Source organism: Cygnus atratus, chromosome 8, assembly GCF_013377495.2.
Source record: "Cygnus atratus isolate AKBS03 ecotype Queensland, Australia chromosome 8, CAtr_DNAZoo_HiC_assembly, whole genome shotgun sequence".
Lineage (NCBI taxonomy): Eukaryota > Metazoa > Chordata > Aves > Anseriformes > Anatidae > Cygnus > Cygnus atratus.
The window spans coordinates 32899733-32916558 of record NC_066369.1 but is presented as its reverse complement, the minus strand read 5'-3'; the positions used below and the strand labels follow the sequence as shown (position 1 = coordinate 32916558).

The 16826-nt window shown below is 38.1% G+C and overlaps 1 protein-coding gene across 1 annotated transcript in view; it reads left to right on the top strand.

Moving 5' to 3' along the window:
* Positions 1-16826, top strand: part of SLC44A5 (solute carrier family 44 member 5) — an 84995-nt gene that overhangs the window by 23862 nt on the left and 44307 nt on the right. Inside the window, exon 2 of the mRNA XM_035564392.1 lies at positions 15943-15991. Within this exon, the coding sequence (XP_035420285.1) occupies positions 15943-15991 (49 nt within the window). The remainder of the gene's footprint in view (positions 1-15942; positions 15992-16826) is intronic.

The window sequence follows — 16826 nt, the reverse complement described above, 5'->3', positions numbered from 1 at the left end:
TGTTTAAACAAAAGCTTTTGATTCGAGGGGAGTTTTTATAAAGACAAAATAGAGAAAATAGTGGAAGTCTGTTCTTTATTAATAAGCAGAAAAAACTTGGAACAAAGGGTCACTTCTGACCATTTCTGAGCAACTGCAAGTGATTATTTGCTCAAATAAATTCTTAAATTGAATCTCCATGTGTTATCATTTTGTGAATGCCTTCACTGTTCCAGATACATAGAGCCATTGTTAGCACTGTTAAGACTGCATCCTACATCCTACAGTAAATGGCAGCAGTGTCAGAGATGAAGGCAAAAACAATGAAAATGTGGCTGTCCATTAAAATACTGGATCTAATTAACATAATCTTACAAACTCCACTTGTAACTACATATCTAATGGTTTAAAAACAACTATGGAGAGCTGGTGTTCTGTTCATTATGCCAGACATTGTGCTGTCTGTAGATTATGTTCAGAAAGGCAGACATTCACGATCATCTTATGTACAGCGTTACACAGACAAATTTCAACCTCTATAAAAGCAACAATAGCCACGAGACACCAAATCTCTATTTGGATATTTTTCTTTATATAATTATTTATTATTTTTTTTAGAAAAGAGTACTGCTACAAGTTGTGTATATCTGTATAGAGAACAGCAAGGGAATTAGCACATGTCTAATGATAAGACTTTTTAATCTTATCAGCGAGTCATTCATTTTCTGGACAAATCTATTTTTGCCTAACATGGTAATTGGTCTAAAGCATAACCAGTTATTTTTGTGAACAGGAAATTATAGTCATTATCAAAGGTCGAAATGCACTAAAGTGCTAATTATTAAGTGGATTAGATTTTGTTAGTCCTAAAAGTGTATTGTGGAGGAGTATTACAAGTCTAATCTCCCCTTAGCAATAAATTACAACTTGCTCTAGAACTGAAGGTTGTTTTGGGGTCCTGGTTGTAATTGTGAACTCACCAGTAACTAAACATGCTCAACAGACACATTCCCGGAGGACTGCTGAAATGAAAGAGCAGTACACATGTTTGTGTAAGGCCAGGAACAGAGGCACAAAGACATAGGGAGCAAGAAAAGGGAAAAAAAAAAAAAAGAGAGGTTAGCTGGCTTGAAAATTGGGACTTCTGAAAACTTTCTTTCAAGACACTTAAAATTTAAAAGGTTAGAACCTTGTCTTACTGCTTTTGTCTTCTGAGAGCTGGATACGTAATTATGACTGAAAAATCAAACAGTAGGTACATTTCTGAATTATGGAACAAAATGAGACATGAATGATTTTTTTTTTAATGTTGTGTTGGGCATTTTAACAACATTCATGATGTCTAATTTTCACAAAATGTTAGTTCACTGGACAAATACAGCTAGCCAAAAACAGGCAAGTGTTGGCTATTAGTTTATATCACTACTATTAGAAATGGCTGGTTATACAGAGGAGGACAGATCTTCAAAACTATGCATTGCTGTTTAGGCTCTGATTAGTGCACTTTCAAAATGGCTCTTGTGAATTAGACACTGGTTTATTCAGAAGGTTGTAGGTCTGACTGTGCTCTTGCAAATTTAGTGAATGTATTTTATACAAATGAAATAGTGGCAGATAGATGATGTACACAAGGTTCAGAATAATCTAGCTTTTGTTTCCTTCATCTGACATTTTTCTGTCAGAAAAATGTGTATAATTGTATTTCCTTTCCCAGTAGAAACAGTACAGTGGTGTAATTATTAATGTAAGATATATAATGTAGATATTAATGTAATGTAATTATTATTAAGTAAAGACTGTTGTAATATCCTCCTTCTGAGGTAATGAAAGCTATTTTCGTGTAATTAAAGTGTTATTTTAAAGATGAATAGAAAAAGCCTCAGCTGGTATAGCATTTTACATCATAAGGTAAACTAGAAAGGTTTTAATGATATGTAATGGTATAGTGCATTTAGGGCTAGAGAATCAGCTATGAGAAAAAATCAGTCTAGTGTCTGTCCACCCAGATCAAGTGGAATGAAGTAGCCTGGAAGCTGAAACCTCTGGTGTTTTCTGATCCTTCGTAGAAAGCATTTGATTCTTATTCCTAAACATATTTTTTTCCAGTTAAAGCATCATCAAAGGTTTTATGTTTTAGATGCAGTTTTACTAAAGCATGAGAGAGCGTTTCAAGACCAAATACCCTTCCTAGCTTGCTTAATAAATAAACATGTTGGTAAAAGGAGATATTTACCAAAACAGTAACATAAAACATAATGGTATGATACCAGCTTGCATTTTTCTACAGTCAGACCAGTCTTCTGTGCCCAATCTCACTTGGACAAAATGTCTTATAGAGTTGCAGAATAATTGAGGTTGGAAGGGACCTCTGGAGATTGTCTAGCTCAACTCTGCTGCTTAAAGCAGTGTCAACTTGAACAGGTTACTCAGGGCTGTCCACAGTCAGCTTTTGAGCATCCACAAACTTAACTTCTCTGAGCAACCTGTTCCAGTGTTCAGTCACTGTAACAATAAAAAGGTTTTTCTTATGTATCTTGTGTCTATGTTTGTGTTCATTGTCTCTTGTCCTTTTACTGGAACCACTGAGAAGAGTTTGTCTCTGTTTTCTTTACTCCTTCCCATCAAGCGATAAGATACCCTCTGAGCCTTTCCTTTTCAAAGCTAAACAGTGTGAGTTCTCTCAGCCCTTGCAACTGCTCTATCCTGTTTTGTGATGTAGTTAAATTTTGACTTCAGTGAGAACTTTGTTCAAGTACAGATTGTGAAGTTAGGTCTGAGGTGAGCATGGAATGTGCTGAAGTACTCTTCACACACACCTGACTCCATTTTGGGAGCATAATGATAGCTGTGTCTTTGCTTGGAAATTCCACGGAACTTGTAGTTGCAATAGTTTCAGGGCAAGAATGAAGAATGGAAGTTAGGAGGCAAAAGAACAAGGTTTCATCTCTACAGAAGAATTTGGGGGAACAGCTAAAAAGCACATTGAAATACAAGTGTTAATTAAGTCCTGGAGGTGATCCAAACTGCCTGCAAACACTTCTTATGTTTAGAGATATATTGTAAACCCCCCACCAGCTATCACTGTTCTCGATGGCCTGGCAGTATTGCAGTTGAGTGATCGATTAAGTGATAGTATATTAAATGCCTAAATTTTCAAGCCTACTTTCTGTGGGTAGTAACATGACAACTGGCACATTTCAAAACCTGCCCAGTATCCCATGGTGTCATTTATATCAGAAGAGTGTGAGATATGGACCTTTGAAATGTGATCACATCAGGCTAGTCAAATGGGCAACATGTTAATTGTACAAGTGCTACCTCAGGGAAAATGTTGCCGTATTCTTGGATGAACTGATGTACTAGGTATATGATGTGTTGTCATTCAGTGTTTCTTGTGGCTATGACCTGGAGAACATCATACTTCTTTAGATATTTGACTAATTAGGACAATGCTATAACATTGTTTGAAGTTTTGGATTTTTAATGCCTAACATATTTCTTGATTTTGTTACTACACTGGAAAAGGTGTCTGCATTCCCCATTGGGCTGTCACTGACCTCAGGAGTCCCAGGTGATTTTGTCCATGATATGTATGCATATAGTGCTTAGGGCCTGGACTGCTTGGGAAGCAAAGGAGACTGTATGATGGGTAAAACTGGCACAGTAGTTTGGCCCTTAAACAATTGTCTTTCATTCCCTCACCTCCCCTCCAACTTCCCTCTTTTCTTCTCTTTTATCATGGCCTTCAGTAGGTGATACTTGTTTTGAGAGCGGTGCTGAATGCCCTCAGCTCTGCTGTAGTCAGTGGCAGTCACTTTTGAAACTTAGACTGAATCTGGATGGAGAACTGTGACTTCTGGTGTTTGCATGTGAAGACTTGCATCCTTGCAACTGTATAAAGAAAAGGACACTTAGGTGATGAGGTGGCCTGTTTGTCTCCCCATCTGCCACCTCCTCTTCCCTCTGCACCCCTCAATTTTTCATAAGTCATGAACCGGTATCTGCAAGATCTTAAAAGCAGTACTGGATTCAAGTATCATTTGGCTTTCAACACTGCCTAGTTAATGAATACGCCCTGCATGACTCTTGCCTCCCTAAGCAGTCCCTAAAACACTGAGTGGTGGCTGTCCATGGACAAATAGCTGGGGTGTAGTGGTCAGGCAGTGATAAAAATGAAATTCCAAAATTCAAAATTAAAAAAAAAAAAAGAAAAAAAAAAGGATATAGTGGAAAGCTGATGGACAGCTATAGGAGGAAAGGAGCATGGGAATATGGAAATGAAGTGTAAGAACTGTGTGGGAGTGGTTAGAAAATGTAGGAGACAACATTTCAACTAATGTCATTTGTTCTGCTGTTGAACCACAACTTTTTTTTTTTTTCCTTATGTGTTAATCTTTCTGAAAATTCCGGAGAGGGAATGAATTTATGCTAGTCTAATGCAATAGCAAATATATAGCACCGTGAAGAGTCATTCCCTTGGCTGTACCTTAATAAAAATTTGCCTGTTCTGGCTGTTATTGCTCATTTCTGCAGTTCCGATTTTGTACGTTGAAAAAAAAATGTTAAAAATATTTTGCTTAGAAATCTGGATGAGTTACTGTTGTCCTATGGTAGAGGAAATGTTTTTTCATTACTGTTAATGGTTTTCCCCTTACATTATTACTACCAGTGCAAGCCAAGCCACCAGTTAGATCTTTTTGAAGCATTGTATTTTGAGAATTTCTAGTAAGAAGAATGATGAGTACTTTTGGCATCTACCAGAAAAACTTTACTGCTGTGTAATGGCTTAATAAGATTTTTTGTTGTTGTTGCTAAAACATTAAAAGGAAGGGAAAATATTTTTTTCTCTTTGAAAGAGATAACTTACTGTTTTGACTGTGTGTTAGGTATCAAGTATTGGAGTAGGGGAAGGATTCTTGGGTTCTCCTAGCACTGTGAGCTACCTGAATGTATACATAATTGCATTTTCTGACACAGTAACTCTTGCAGCTGTGTAGAGTGCTTTTCCCACTTAAGGGAATGTCTTCCATTATGTCTTCCATTATGTCTTCCACTGTTCTGCAGTGTGGGTCTCGAGTTAGAACTCTTGCATTCTGAGTGGGAGGAGTGCGTTTGTACGGTAGGAGACAGACACCATCATCTCTTTTGGCATCTGCGTACTTAGGGAAAGAATGCCGTGTTTGTCTATGATAGAAACTCCAGCAAAAGAGTCGCTGTGGATTTTGCCCAGAATTGGGTACCCAATACCCCTATGGAGGATTGAGCTGAAAATGTGCTTATTTATTCAGTGTTTTTCTGTTAGCTAGTTAGTCATTGCCTGCTTCAGTATGCTGGATACCGCTGCCTTGTTTTCAGACCTCTGTTTCCCAATTAGATGGCGTAAGTGACACAGAGCTGTGGATTCCACTGCTAAAGCCCAGAGTCCCTTTTTAGCCCTGAATTTGATGACCTAATATTGGCATTTCTTATTATTTTACACCCTCCCCCACCCCCTCAGCTTCTCCTTATACTATTTTGTTCAACCTAAATAAATGTTTCATATGTGAAGGCAATTTTTTTACTTATTTTCAGATTCCTACTACATTAATTTATAATACACAAGCTACTAGCGTTCATATGCATCCGTGGCTATGTGAAGAAACAAGCAAGGGGGTCTCTACTGCTGTTCAGGGTCTCCAACAAACAAGACAGATGCATAATCTACCGTACCATTTAAGATAGAATCAAGACATTAAAACTCTAGTACAATTATTTAATGCAGTGATATTGCTAACTCATTTCATTGTGTGGCATCCTTTCACCAAGACTTTTACGCGATTTTTAATTACTTGAACATATCTATTTACTCCACTAGGGGGAAGCAGCACACACGTGTAGAGCCCAACAGCTTTCTAAAAAAATATTCTCTTAAAAAGCCGTGCTTATTCTAGCCACATGCACATGTAGTTGTTGACCAACGCCAAGGAAGAAACCCGAAGATACTAATAGTTATTTAAACAGAAGTAGCATTTTATCAGAGTTGAGTAATGTATTACTGGCAAACTGACGTTAGTATTTAGCAGTGTCTGTTGTCTGTTCAGGGCCTTCTGTTACTGTATTATAATGAGATTAACTGAAGTAGCCTTTGACAGAGGTGCAAACGAGTAGGAGAATAGTAGAACCACAGAGCTGTAGTCATTTGCTTTTTTTTGCTTCCCCCCCCATTTTTCTTTTTTCTTTTTTTTTTTTTTTTGGATTTCCCTAACAGCAAAGTAGCAGGAAGTCTAGCCTTGGGAGGTAGTTCAGTGTGAGAATACAATCAATGGTTAATATTTTAGAAAAGATCAATTACGTCCTTACCATACTCTATTACTGATACTGGTTATGCTACATATCTCATTCAGTAAACATTAGAACATTGCTGTGATGTTTTATAATAGCAAAATTGGCTGTCTGCATATCACATGCATACTTTGTGAACTATAATGTAAGATCATTACATTTTGTCACTGTGTAGTGTATGGTTGACTGAAAAACTTTATGTTTGCTATTTCAGCATGTAGTCCATTCCTGATTTGTAAAATTAATATAGGAATGAGTATATAAGAGTACGCATTTCACTTTATAGAATTTACAATTGGTGTTTTAATCATATTCCACAGAAAGTGGAAATTTCACACTGGTCAGGATCACCACATGGGGATTCTGCTTGCTTGTAGCTAAAAGAAGAGGTGGCTAGCTCATTAAGAAAAAATGTTTTTGGTTTCACATAGTGAATACAATGCCTTGTATTTCATTTTAGTACATAGGCATTACAGTATCTAAAACAACAATGCTAAGACTTTCTAGCTCTAACTCATCTGTTCTACACTCCTGTGCTATGCAGAAATATGAAATGTATATTCCATTAAGAAAATAATTCAGTGAATGATGACACCTTCTACAGATACGGTTGACAAGAATGAATATGCAACAAACAGTTTATATTTTAGGCTAAGATGTGGCAGAGTAAATATTTTTTTTTAATGTTTTTTTTTTTTAACTTGTACTTTGGGGGAGCTAGTCACATGTATAGAGGAGGAAAGATTGGGTCAGCTGTGAAATGTAAAGACTATTTTCTGTTACAACAGCACAGGCTACAAGAGCACAATAATTGATGACAGTGTGATAGCTTATCCTCAGTTAGCAAATCATCAGCATATTGCACAGAAAGCTGAATATGGTGCTTGCACAAGTAACATTCAGACATTTTATTCCATGCCAAGTTTCAATTCTCTCTGAGATCTACCAATGTAACAGTTTGAAAACACTGAATTAAAACATGCAGTGTAATTATAGCTGTCTAGCCAAAAGTTAAAGTGTACTGTTAAGAGCATTATCCAAATGCCTCTTGAACACTGATAGGCATGGAATATCAACCACATCTCTAGGAAGCCTGTTCCGGTGTCTGACCACCCTCACGGTAAAGAAATTTTCCTAATGCCCAGTCTGAACCTCCCCGTTGCAGTTTGTGCTGTTCCTATGCATCCTGCCATCAGTTTCCAGGGAGCAGAGTTCAGCACCTTCCTCTCCACTCCCCTCCTCAGGGAGTTGCAGAGAGCAATGAGGCCGCCTCTTGGCCTTCTTTTCTCCAGACTAGACAAGGCAAGTGTCCTCAAGGCAAGTCTGTCATCATAGGACATGCTTTTCTGCCCTGTGACCAGCTCTGTTGCCCTCCGCTGGATGCTTTCAAGGACCTCGGCGTCCTTTTTATGGTGCTGAGCCCAGAACTGCACGCAGTATTCAAGGTGAGGCCACACCAATGCTAAATGTAGCAGGAGAATCACTTCTTGACCATCTGGCAATGCTGTGTTTAATGCACCACAAAATGCAGTTTGCACTCCTGGCTGCCAGTGCACGCTGCTGGCTCATGTTGTTGAACCAGTATTGGTTCACAACCAAAATGTTGGTAGAAGAGGTAGCTGCAAAATGCCCTAATGCTAATAGATGTAGACTAAGGTAGAATTAGTTTCTGTGAACTTTCTGAATTTTCATCAGTGAAAAAGAAATGTATTAATATGAATTATCTTTGTTATGAGATGCATAGGGCTGCAATCTATACACAAATGCCTAATGTCTACCCACAAAGGCAAAAATACAGCAGAGACACCTAATCACTCTCTCTGTTTCTCATTTGCACTTGCTGTGGTATTAATTACCATAGCTAGTATACTTCTCAAACTGATAGAAATAGAAACCTTGTGCATTGACAGCTGAAATTGGCATTCACTCTAGAAATGCTTGCAGTCAAATAATGGGCTATGGTTATCTGACAGACAAAAAATGTTCTAGCAGCAAAAAAAAAATGAAATAAATCGTGAGATTTTAGCTGTTACAAAAAGTCAAAATCTGAAAATTTATTTATGTGACATTTTATAAATGGTGTTCAAGTGCAGACACTTCCCTTTCTATGTACGTAGTGTAGGTTAATAAAAGCTGGTAAGAGTCATTCCTCTTTAATCGCACTATCAGACTGGCTTAAAGCAGGTGGGCAAGGCACTGAGTCATATCTTTCTACTAAAGGAAAGGCCTGCCTCCTTTGTGAATTTCCATTGTGATCAGAGAACTCTGTGACGCTCAGCTTTACTTTAAATTGTATTTAAATAGTATTTTTGTGTATTTGTGCTTGCTGGGGAGAACGTGCCACCAACACAGGAGAACACAGTTAATATCTCACGCAGACAACCTGCTGAAGTGATCATGAATGGGGATGAAGAAAACTACTATGGAAAACATGGTAATTTACCTGCTTTCTTAAAAAACAGTTCATAAGGGCCTGATCTAAATCTCATTTAATTCAACTGGGTTATTTCTATAAACTTTAATAGACTGCGATACAGCCCCAAATGTTTGTTTTTATAACTTCCTCAATTATTAGCAACATCCTTATTTTTTCCAGCATAACATTTGAAAGTTTATTTAAATTGCAGATCAAAGGTAGACAGAATGTATTTGCCAATTTTTATTTTAGACAGGTAATTATTATTTTTTTTAATTATTAAATTAATGCAGTGATAAAGTGCAATGTTTAATTTGCTGTTTGGAGTCAGAATTGGTAGATCAAATAGCCTGTGAAATATTTATTTTAATGGCATTATAATTCAAAATACAAAAGTATCCTATTAAGCAGCCTGTGAAATAGATCTGCCTCGTCTGCAAAGACTATCATCTCAGTCTTTAATACTAGCAAAAAAATTACAGTAGCTATGCCACATCACCGCTTTCTTTCCTTTCACCTTCCAAACTCCTGAAGCTTGGAATTTGCTTTCTAGGTGTGATCTTTGGGCTTTTATAGTTAAGGAAGTGATTTACTTTTACCAGGAGATACCTAACTATTAATAACATAAAATAATTTATCCCACCCCCTGAAGAATCTTCTCCATTTTTAAAAGAACAATAGTAATTTAAAAAAAGTAAGGGATTTGATACCTAATTTGGAAAAAATGAGAATGAAGCAAACAGCATATTTATCTATTTATTATTATTATTTTGCATGAAAGTGTATTCCCAGTTTCTGCATTTAAATCCCAGATTTAAAGTTTCTCCGTTTAAATCCCAGTTCCTGCACCTGGGGCACAACAACCCCAAGCAGTGCTACAGGATGGGAGATGAGTGGTTAGAAAGCTGCCTGGCAGAGAAGGACCTGGGAGTATTGGTTGATAGTCGGCTGAGTATGAGCCAGCAGTGTGCTCAGGTGGCCAAGAAGGCCAACAGCATCCTGGCTTGCATAAGAAGCAGTGTGGCCAGCAGGTCGAGGGAAGTGGTTGTCCCCCTTTACTCGGCTCTGGTGAGGCCACACCTCGAGTACTGTGTTCAGTTTTGGGCCCCTCGCTACAAGAAGGACATGGAGGTGCTCGAGCGAGTCCAGAGAAGGGCAACGAAGCTGGTGAGGGGTCTGGAGAACAGGTCTTACGAGGAGTGGCTGAGGGAGCCTGGGGTTGTTCAGCCTGGAGAAGAGGAGGCTCAGGGGCAACCTTATTGCACTCTACAGGTACCTTAAAGGAGGCTGTAGTGAGGTGGGGTTGGTCTATTCTCCCACGTGCCTGGTGACAGGACAAGGGGGAATGGGCTAAAGTTGCGCCAGGGGAGGTTTAGGTTGGATATTAGGAAGAACTTCTTTACTGAAAGGGTTGTTAGGCATTGGAATGGGCTGCCCAGGGAGGTGGTTGAGCCACCATCCCTGGAGGTCTTTAAAAGATGTTTAGATGTAGAGCTTAGTAGTATGGTTTAGTGGAGGACTTGTTAGTGTTAGGTCAGAGGTTGGACTAGGTGATCTTGGAGGTCTCTTCCAACCTAGATGATTCTGTGATTCTGTGGTTCTGCGATTCTGCTTATGTTTTGGTAAGGAATATTCCAGTGATGTTACAGACTATTTTTGTCAGTGAATTTTAGTGTGCTTTAGAATTTGCGTATAGTTACTCTTTCCTGTGTAAACTGCCACATTCTGTAATGGATTTATATCAAGAGTTGTGTTACAGAGGGGCACAGTTTAAGTATCATTGCACGGCAATGTGCCATGATAAACATACTGACTTCAGACAATGAGGAACAGTTCTTGGAAGAAGTTTGCCATGCTGCAATAATTATACTGCTGTTAGTGAATAATACTATGTTACAGCATCCCTCTGCTTTCTTGATGGACAAGAAAGTTTCCATTTGAATCACAGCTCATTATCAGGAATGCTTTGTCTGTTTTTATTTTCTTGCCTATGAATTAGAGATACTAGTTTTTATTGTAGCAGTATTATGAAGTTCACCTACACTTGAATATGTTCCACAAACATATACATCTTTTGACATGGATTTTCTTGTTTCCATTTCAGAATTAGGTATGATATAAATAACAAAGCTTGAACTAGTTACAATGTTAGACACTCTGTTAGTAATGATTTTATTACAGTGAGAAGGACACTGCAATGAACATGTATCTTGCCCAACTTGTTATGTTATAAAACCATTCTGTTTAATGGAGACATTCTGGAAGCTCAGGAGATTGATTTGTCAACAGGATTTCAACAACACCAACTGACTGGAGAAACACCTATAAGCAAAATAAAAGTATGGGTTTCCCTGCTGAAAGCCTATCATATTTTTAAAAATCTAGCTTGTTCCAATGCCAAGAGGATCAGGTATCTATCTGAAAGGTAAATAATATGTAACACGTGAGAAAAGATAAAGATGAAAAAGTACGTTAAAATAGATTTGGGATGTGCTAGGTCTTGGCTGGCTGTAATCATAATTACAGCAATGTGGGGCTGGATGGATCTCAAGAGATCCATTTGGCCATCTCCGTGCTGACACATGGTACATTTTCCTATTCTGTTCCCAATGGGTGTTTGTCTAATCTATTCTTAAAGCTTATGGTGAGGAAAAATCAGAAGTATGCTTGAAAACCTATTCCAGTGTTTAACTGCCTGTGTGCTCTGAAAGGTTTCTTAATGCCTAATCTAAACCATCTTTGCTATAAATGAAGTTGTTGACTCCTCTCTCTCTGACAGAGGAAGCTGAAAACAATTGATCACTGTAATTTTTATACAGTATTTGAGGCCTGTTGTTTTGTCCTTCCTCCCTTAATCACAGTCATTGAAGTTTACATTCATTTACTTCTTTTTGTAAACTTCTTAGTATCTTGCTTTTCAATCAGTCCTTCTACTCTCTCCAGTTTGTCCGTATCTTCTGAAATTCTAGTGCTGTGTTCTAGAAACAGGTTTTCAGCTGAGGTCTTATATGTCCCAAGCAGAAGGAACAATGACTTCACCAGTCATGCTCACCCTTCTTGAATCAGTTGTGCGTTTTTTTTACAAAGGCATTGCTTTACTGACTCATTCTCTCCTTGTAGTCTGCCATAATTGTTTAGGGTTGTTCTTATTGGTGTTGTTAAAGGCAATTATTCTATATGGATTTGTAACCTGAGTTTGTCTTTATAACTTCCTTCAGTTTATGAAAATCACACTGAATTGTTAAAATGTTTATCAAAATAATTTTGATTCTGTCTCCAGAAGCATTTTAACACTTGTCATCTGCACGATTTCTAAGTGTTCATTCTTTTTTGTTGTTGTTGTTCAAATTGTTAAGGAAAATATAATAGCCCTGGAAAACAGGTTGCTCCAGTAGTGAGATTGTGCTAGCTACTGACACTCAAGAGTGAGATTTTGGGGTCTTAATGGATGGTTTGGTAAGTGTTTGCCCTCAAAAGCAAACAGATTGTAAGAAAGAATTATTGGGAATGAACTGAGATCAAATGGGAAAAGTAATTATATATTTTATAAATAACAGCCAATATGTACTGTGAATATCCTGTGCAGTTCTGGTCCTTCCTTTTCCAGTGATATATAGTAGCACTGAAAAAGGTCCAGAAAAGGAATATCAGCATAACCAAAGGTGTGGAACAACTTATGTATGAGAAACAACTAAACAGACTAGGACTCTTGACTCTGGAGGACTGATTAATAAAGAGGAATATAGTAAGAACCTGTAAAATTATCAGTAGCATACTATGCTACAGGTATGAGCTGACTGATGGCAAGCTTGAAACAAACAAAAGGAGATAGTACTTCAATGTTTCATTGATCTGTAGTAGGGCATTGCAGATTCTGAAAGTGTGTGTGAGTTAAACAGATTTCTGAGATAAATTAGAAAGAAATTCACCAACAACTACTAAATACAAAGTCTATTCTGAGTCTTTGGTTCAGAAAAGTGCTGAGTTGCAAATCTCTATAATCTTAGAGAGAATTTTAGGGAAATACCATTGTTTGTATTGGTTTTGCATTTCTCCTCAGGTGTGCAGTACGGACCCTTGTTAGATACAGGGCATAGGTTCAATGGATCTTGTGGTCTGGTGTGGGTGTTCTTACATGTTAAACTTGGGTCCTATATGAGCTATGAACAAAGGCTCACTTCAATATGCCCTGTGGCTAGAATTTGTCAGTAGGAAGTATTATAACAGATTCTGAATTGTTCTGTAGAGAAGTTATTTTTTACATGCTTAATTTGTAGAAATTGGTCTATGAATAGATTCTTGAAAATACAGGCTTTGGCCCAGCATAAGCTATTGTGTGGAACATTTGCTTTCTGGATCGTGGTGGATTTCCATTGTCCCTGAGTAACAGAATAACTTAAATCATCCACTCTCCAGCATTTCTGTCATACTTGGCTCCTCCAAAGTTTTAGCTTTCCCAATCTCTTTGTTAAAATGTATTTGTTTTAGAAGCTTAGTAAGGTGGAGCTGAACAGCTCAGATAAAGAGCAAATAGAATTGAAGGATCTGCTGTGTTTATTGTGCTGGTCTGCCAGTATTTTGATAAGGTTTTCTGATATAAACCAAGAACAAAGTCTAGAGTTAGTAAGTAAATTTTGCTTTTAAGAAGTTTCTGAATTCTTCTCTAATTGAATAAAACCAGGTGTTTTGTTGGTGGACTAAGAAAAGCTTAGGCTGGTAACAACACCCTTTAACACTAATTGTATTCTGAAGAAGAGATCCTTAAGTAGGCAGCGAGACAGGACTCAGCCATCTGTATTGTAGCAATGACATTCTAATGAAGAAGTAATTTTTCACTGCACAGAATTTGGTTTGGTAAATCCCTATAATTATTAAACTTCAAAATACCCTGAAAGTCTGAATAGCTTTGAAATCATGGTCTGTTAAATGAAGTAGAATCATAGAATCATTAAGGTTGGAAAAGACGTCAAAGGTTATCTAGTCCAGCTGTCCCCCTACCACCAATATTACTCACTAAACCATGTCCCTAAGCACCACATCCAACCTTTCCTTGAACACCCCCAGGGACGGCAACTCCACCACCTCCCTGGGCAACCTGTTCCAACGCCTAACTACTCTTTCTGAGAAGAAATTTCTCTTAATTTCCAACCTGAACCTCCCCTGGAGTAACTTGAGGCCATTCCCTCTTATCCTATCGCTAGTTATCTGCGAGAAGAGGCCGACCCCCAGGTCCCCACAACTTCCTTTCAGTAGCCAATGTACAGCAAATATTTTTGAAACTAGAACTTTGCTAGTAATTAAAAACTAAAACAGCAGATGGTGTTACTCCATGCAGGGCAATTTTTTCATCTCTCAGGATCTGTGAGTAAAGGCAACCAAGTAATCTGCTTAAACTCCAACCCACAACAAAAGAAGGAACTTGAAAAGGAAAACTTAAACTCTGCCATAAATTTTTGTTACTATTTCCAAAGTGAAATCACACTGTAAGCCTTTGTATTCAAGTCCGCATTTGAAACACAGATTGGAGTTAGTATTTGGTAGTTTCTTAGTATAGTTTGCTTATTTGTAGAGAGGATCAATTGGAACTATGCTAACCGGGATAGCCATCCATACAAATTTATCACAGTTGATTCCTTTCATCTGTAAACTCAGGCTAGATGTTACCACCTGTTTCTAGGAAGGTCCTGACTTGACCTTCTTGTCAAATATGACCTTCTGAGATTCATACAAAGCAACAACCATATTCAGGAATGTATGCATTTCTTCCCCACGATGTTCAAAACCAAGAGCTTGTAGCAAACAAATTTTATATGTTGAAGCTACTGAATGTAATATTTCTTGATCAAAATAGCAGTAGAGAATACAATACGTTATAGTAATGTTGGCAAGTGTCCTGGTTTCAGCTAGGATAGAGTTAATTTTCCTCCTAGTAGCTGGTAGGGTGCTATGTTTTGGATTAGGATGAGAAGAGTGTTGATAACACGCTGATGTTTTAATTGTTGCAGAGCAGTGCTTACACTAAGCCAAGGACTTTTCAGCTTCTCGCTCTGTCCTGCCAGCGGGCAGCCTAGGGGTGCAGCAGGAGCTGGGAGGGGACAGACCCAGGACAGCTGACCCAAACTGGCCAAAGGGGTATTCCATACCATCTGACATCATGCTAAACAATATATAGGGGTGGCTAGCCAGGGTGGGGAGGCTGGCTGCTCGGCAATAGGCTGGGCATCGGTCAGGGGGTGGTGAGCAATTACATTGTGCATCACTTGTTTCGTACACATTATTAGTAGTAGCACTATTATCATCATTATTATTATTTTTATTATTTTTCTGTCTTAATAAACTGTCCCTATCTCAACCCACAGGCTTCATTTTCCTGTTTCTCTCCCCTGTCCCAGAGAGGGAGGAGGGAGGGTGAGCAAACGGCTGTGTAGTGCTTAGTTGCCGGCCGGGTTAAACCACAACAGCAAGATGCTGGACAACAAAAAATCTGATTCATCTTCCTGTATTACTTATAACCACAGAATCATTGAGGTCATTGGGAGGTCCCTAGTCTGACATCCTGCTCGGAGCAGAGTCAGCACTGAATTTCTGCAATCTCCAGCCTGATTCTTGTCATCTGGTAAGCCCAATGCAACAAGGGCAAACCTGCGATGCTGGTGTCTAAAATAAGGTCCTGTAACCAAAGAAGTAGGAAGTAAGAATAACTCTGCAAAAGTGGAAATATAACGCAGAATCATGGAAGGGACATTTAAGATCATTTAGTTCTTAAATACAGAAGTGACTCCAGACTGTCATTAGATTTTTAGAGAAAAATCAGAAGGGCTTAGCCTGCAGCTCCAGAGAGGTAGGTTCACTTACTTGCTGCCAAACACACTTTGTGTGCAGCTGTGAGATACAACTGTTGTCTCTCAAATATCAGCAACTTTATATTGTGAACTCTATGCATAGGTGTAGTGATAGGATGTACATTGAAAATAATTTATCATATGGTAAATGAGAGGCCCTCAATTTTTTTATGCTAGAAGAAAATAAGCTTTGATCTTGTCTACCAAAATTAGGTAATTGTACTGGTGAATTACTGATAATGCTGACATGAAATTATTCTAACAGAATTGAGTAAATAGGAATATGTAGAAGATGTTCTTCAAAGACTGCTATTAACACCCCCCTCTATGTAAGTTTTATTTTTAATAAGGACATGCTTTTGTGTTGTTTTATTTTAAATGCAGGTGAACCAAGGAAATTTGACCCAAAGTTCAGAGGACCTATTCATAACAGGTAAATATCTGAAGTCATTCTTTTTTCATTCAGTTGGGTTTGCGGTAAACAGAGAGTAAACATTTAATTGACAAAACTTGTGAATTTGATTCTGCAGTTCTTTTTAATCCAGAAGACTATCCTTACCATGCTTAAGGAATATTATGTGTGTGCTTTTAGTTCTTTCAACCTAAATGCCAATTCTGTATGCTTTGTGTTGTCTAGTACCTGCTGTCTTAACTTGAGCTGATGTAAGCAGAACTGTTAGTTATCAAATACTACTAAGCCTGCAGGAACTGGTTGCACGAGCTGTATCTGTGCAGTTTGCAGTGTTGTTATATTCTGCGGTCCCTTGGCTGGATAATGCAGTCTGTCTTGTTTCCGTATAGTATGGGACTGGAACCCAGACATACTCTATTCTTCAGTTTGCAGCTGGTTTTCCTGCACAGAGGGATGAAACTCTGTGATCATATGCCAGGACAGCTTAACATATTTTTACTGTTATTGTATCCTGATCTAGTGAAAGGTGTCCCTGCCAATGTTGCAGGGGTTGGAACTAGATGATTTTTAGAGGTCCCAAACCATTCAATGATTCTCTATAGCATGATACAGCTAGTAAAAATTATTTTTACTTTTTTTTTTCTTGCTATTATGAATGTGCAGTTGCCATGACATTTTCTGCAATTTCAGAGAATATATATGTGCTATTCTAATTTCACTTTCTACCATTCCAAAGCAGCTTTTTTAAAAACAAAACCACATAAAACCATCCCATAACTAATATGCCACATATGTTCAGTGCCTTTCATAATTCCCTGGTGAGATGATATTACTGGAAACAATACAAAATAGGTCA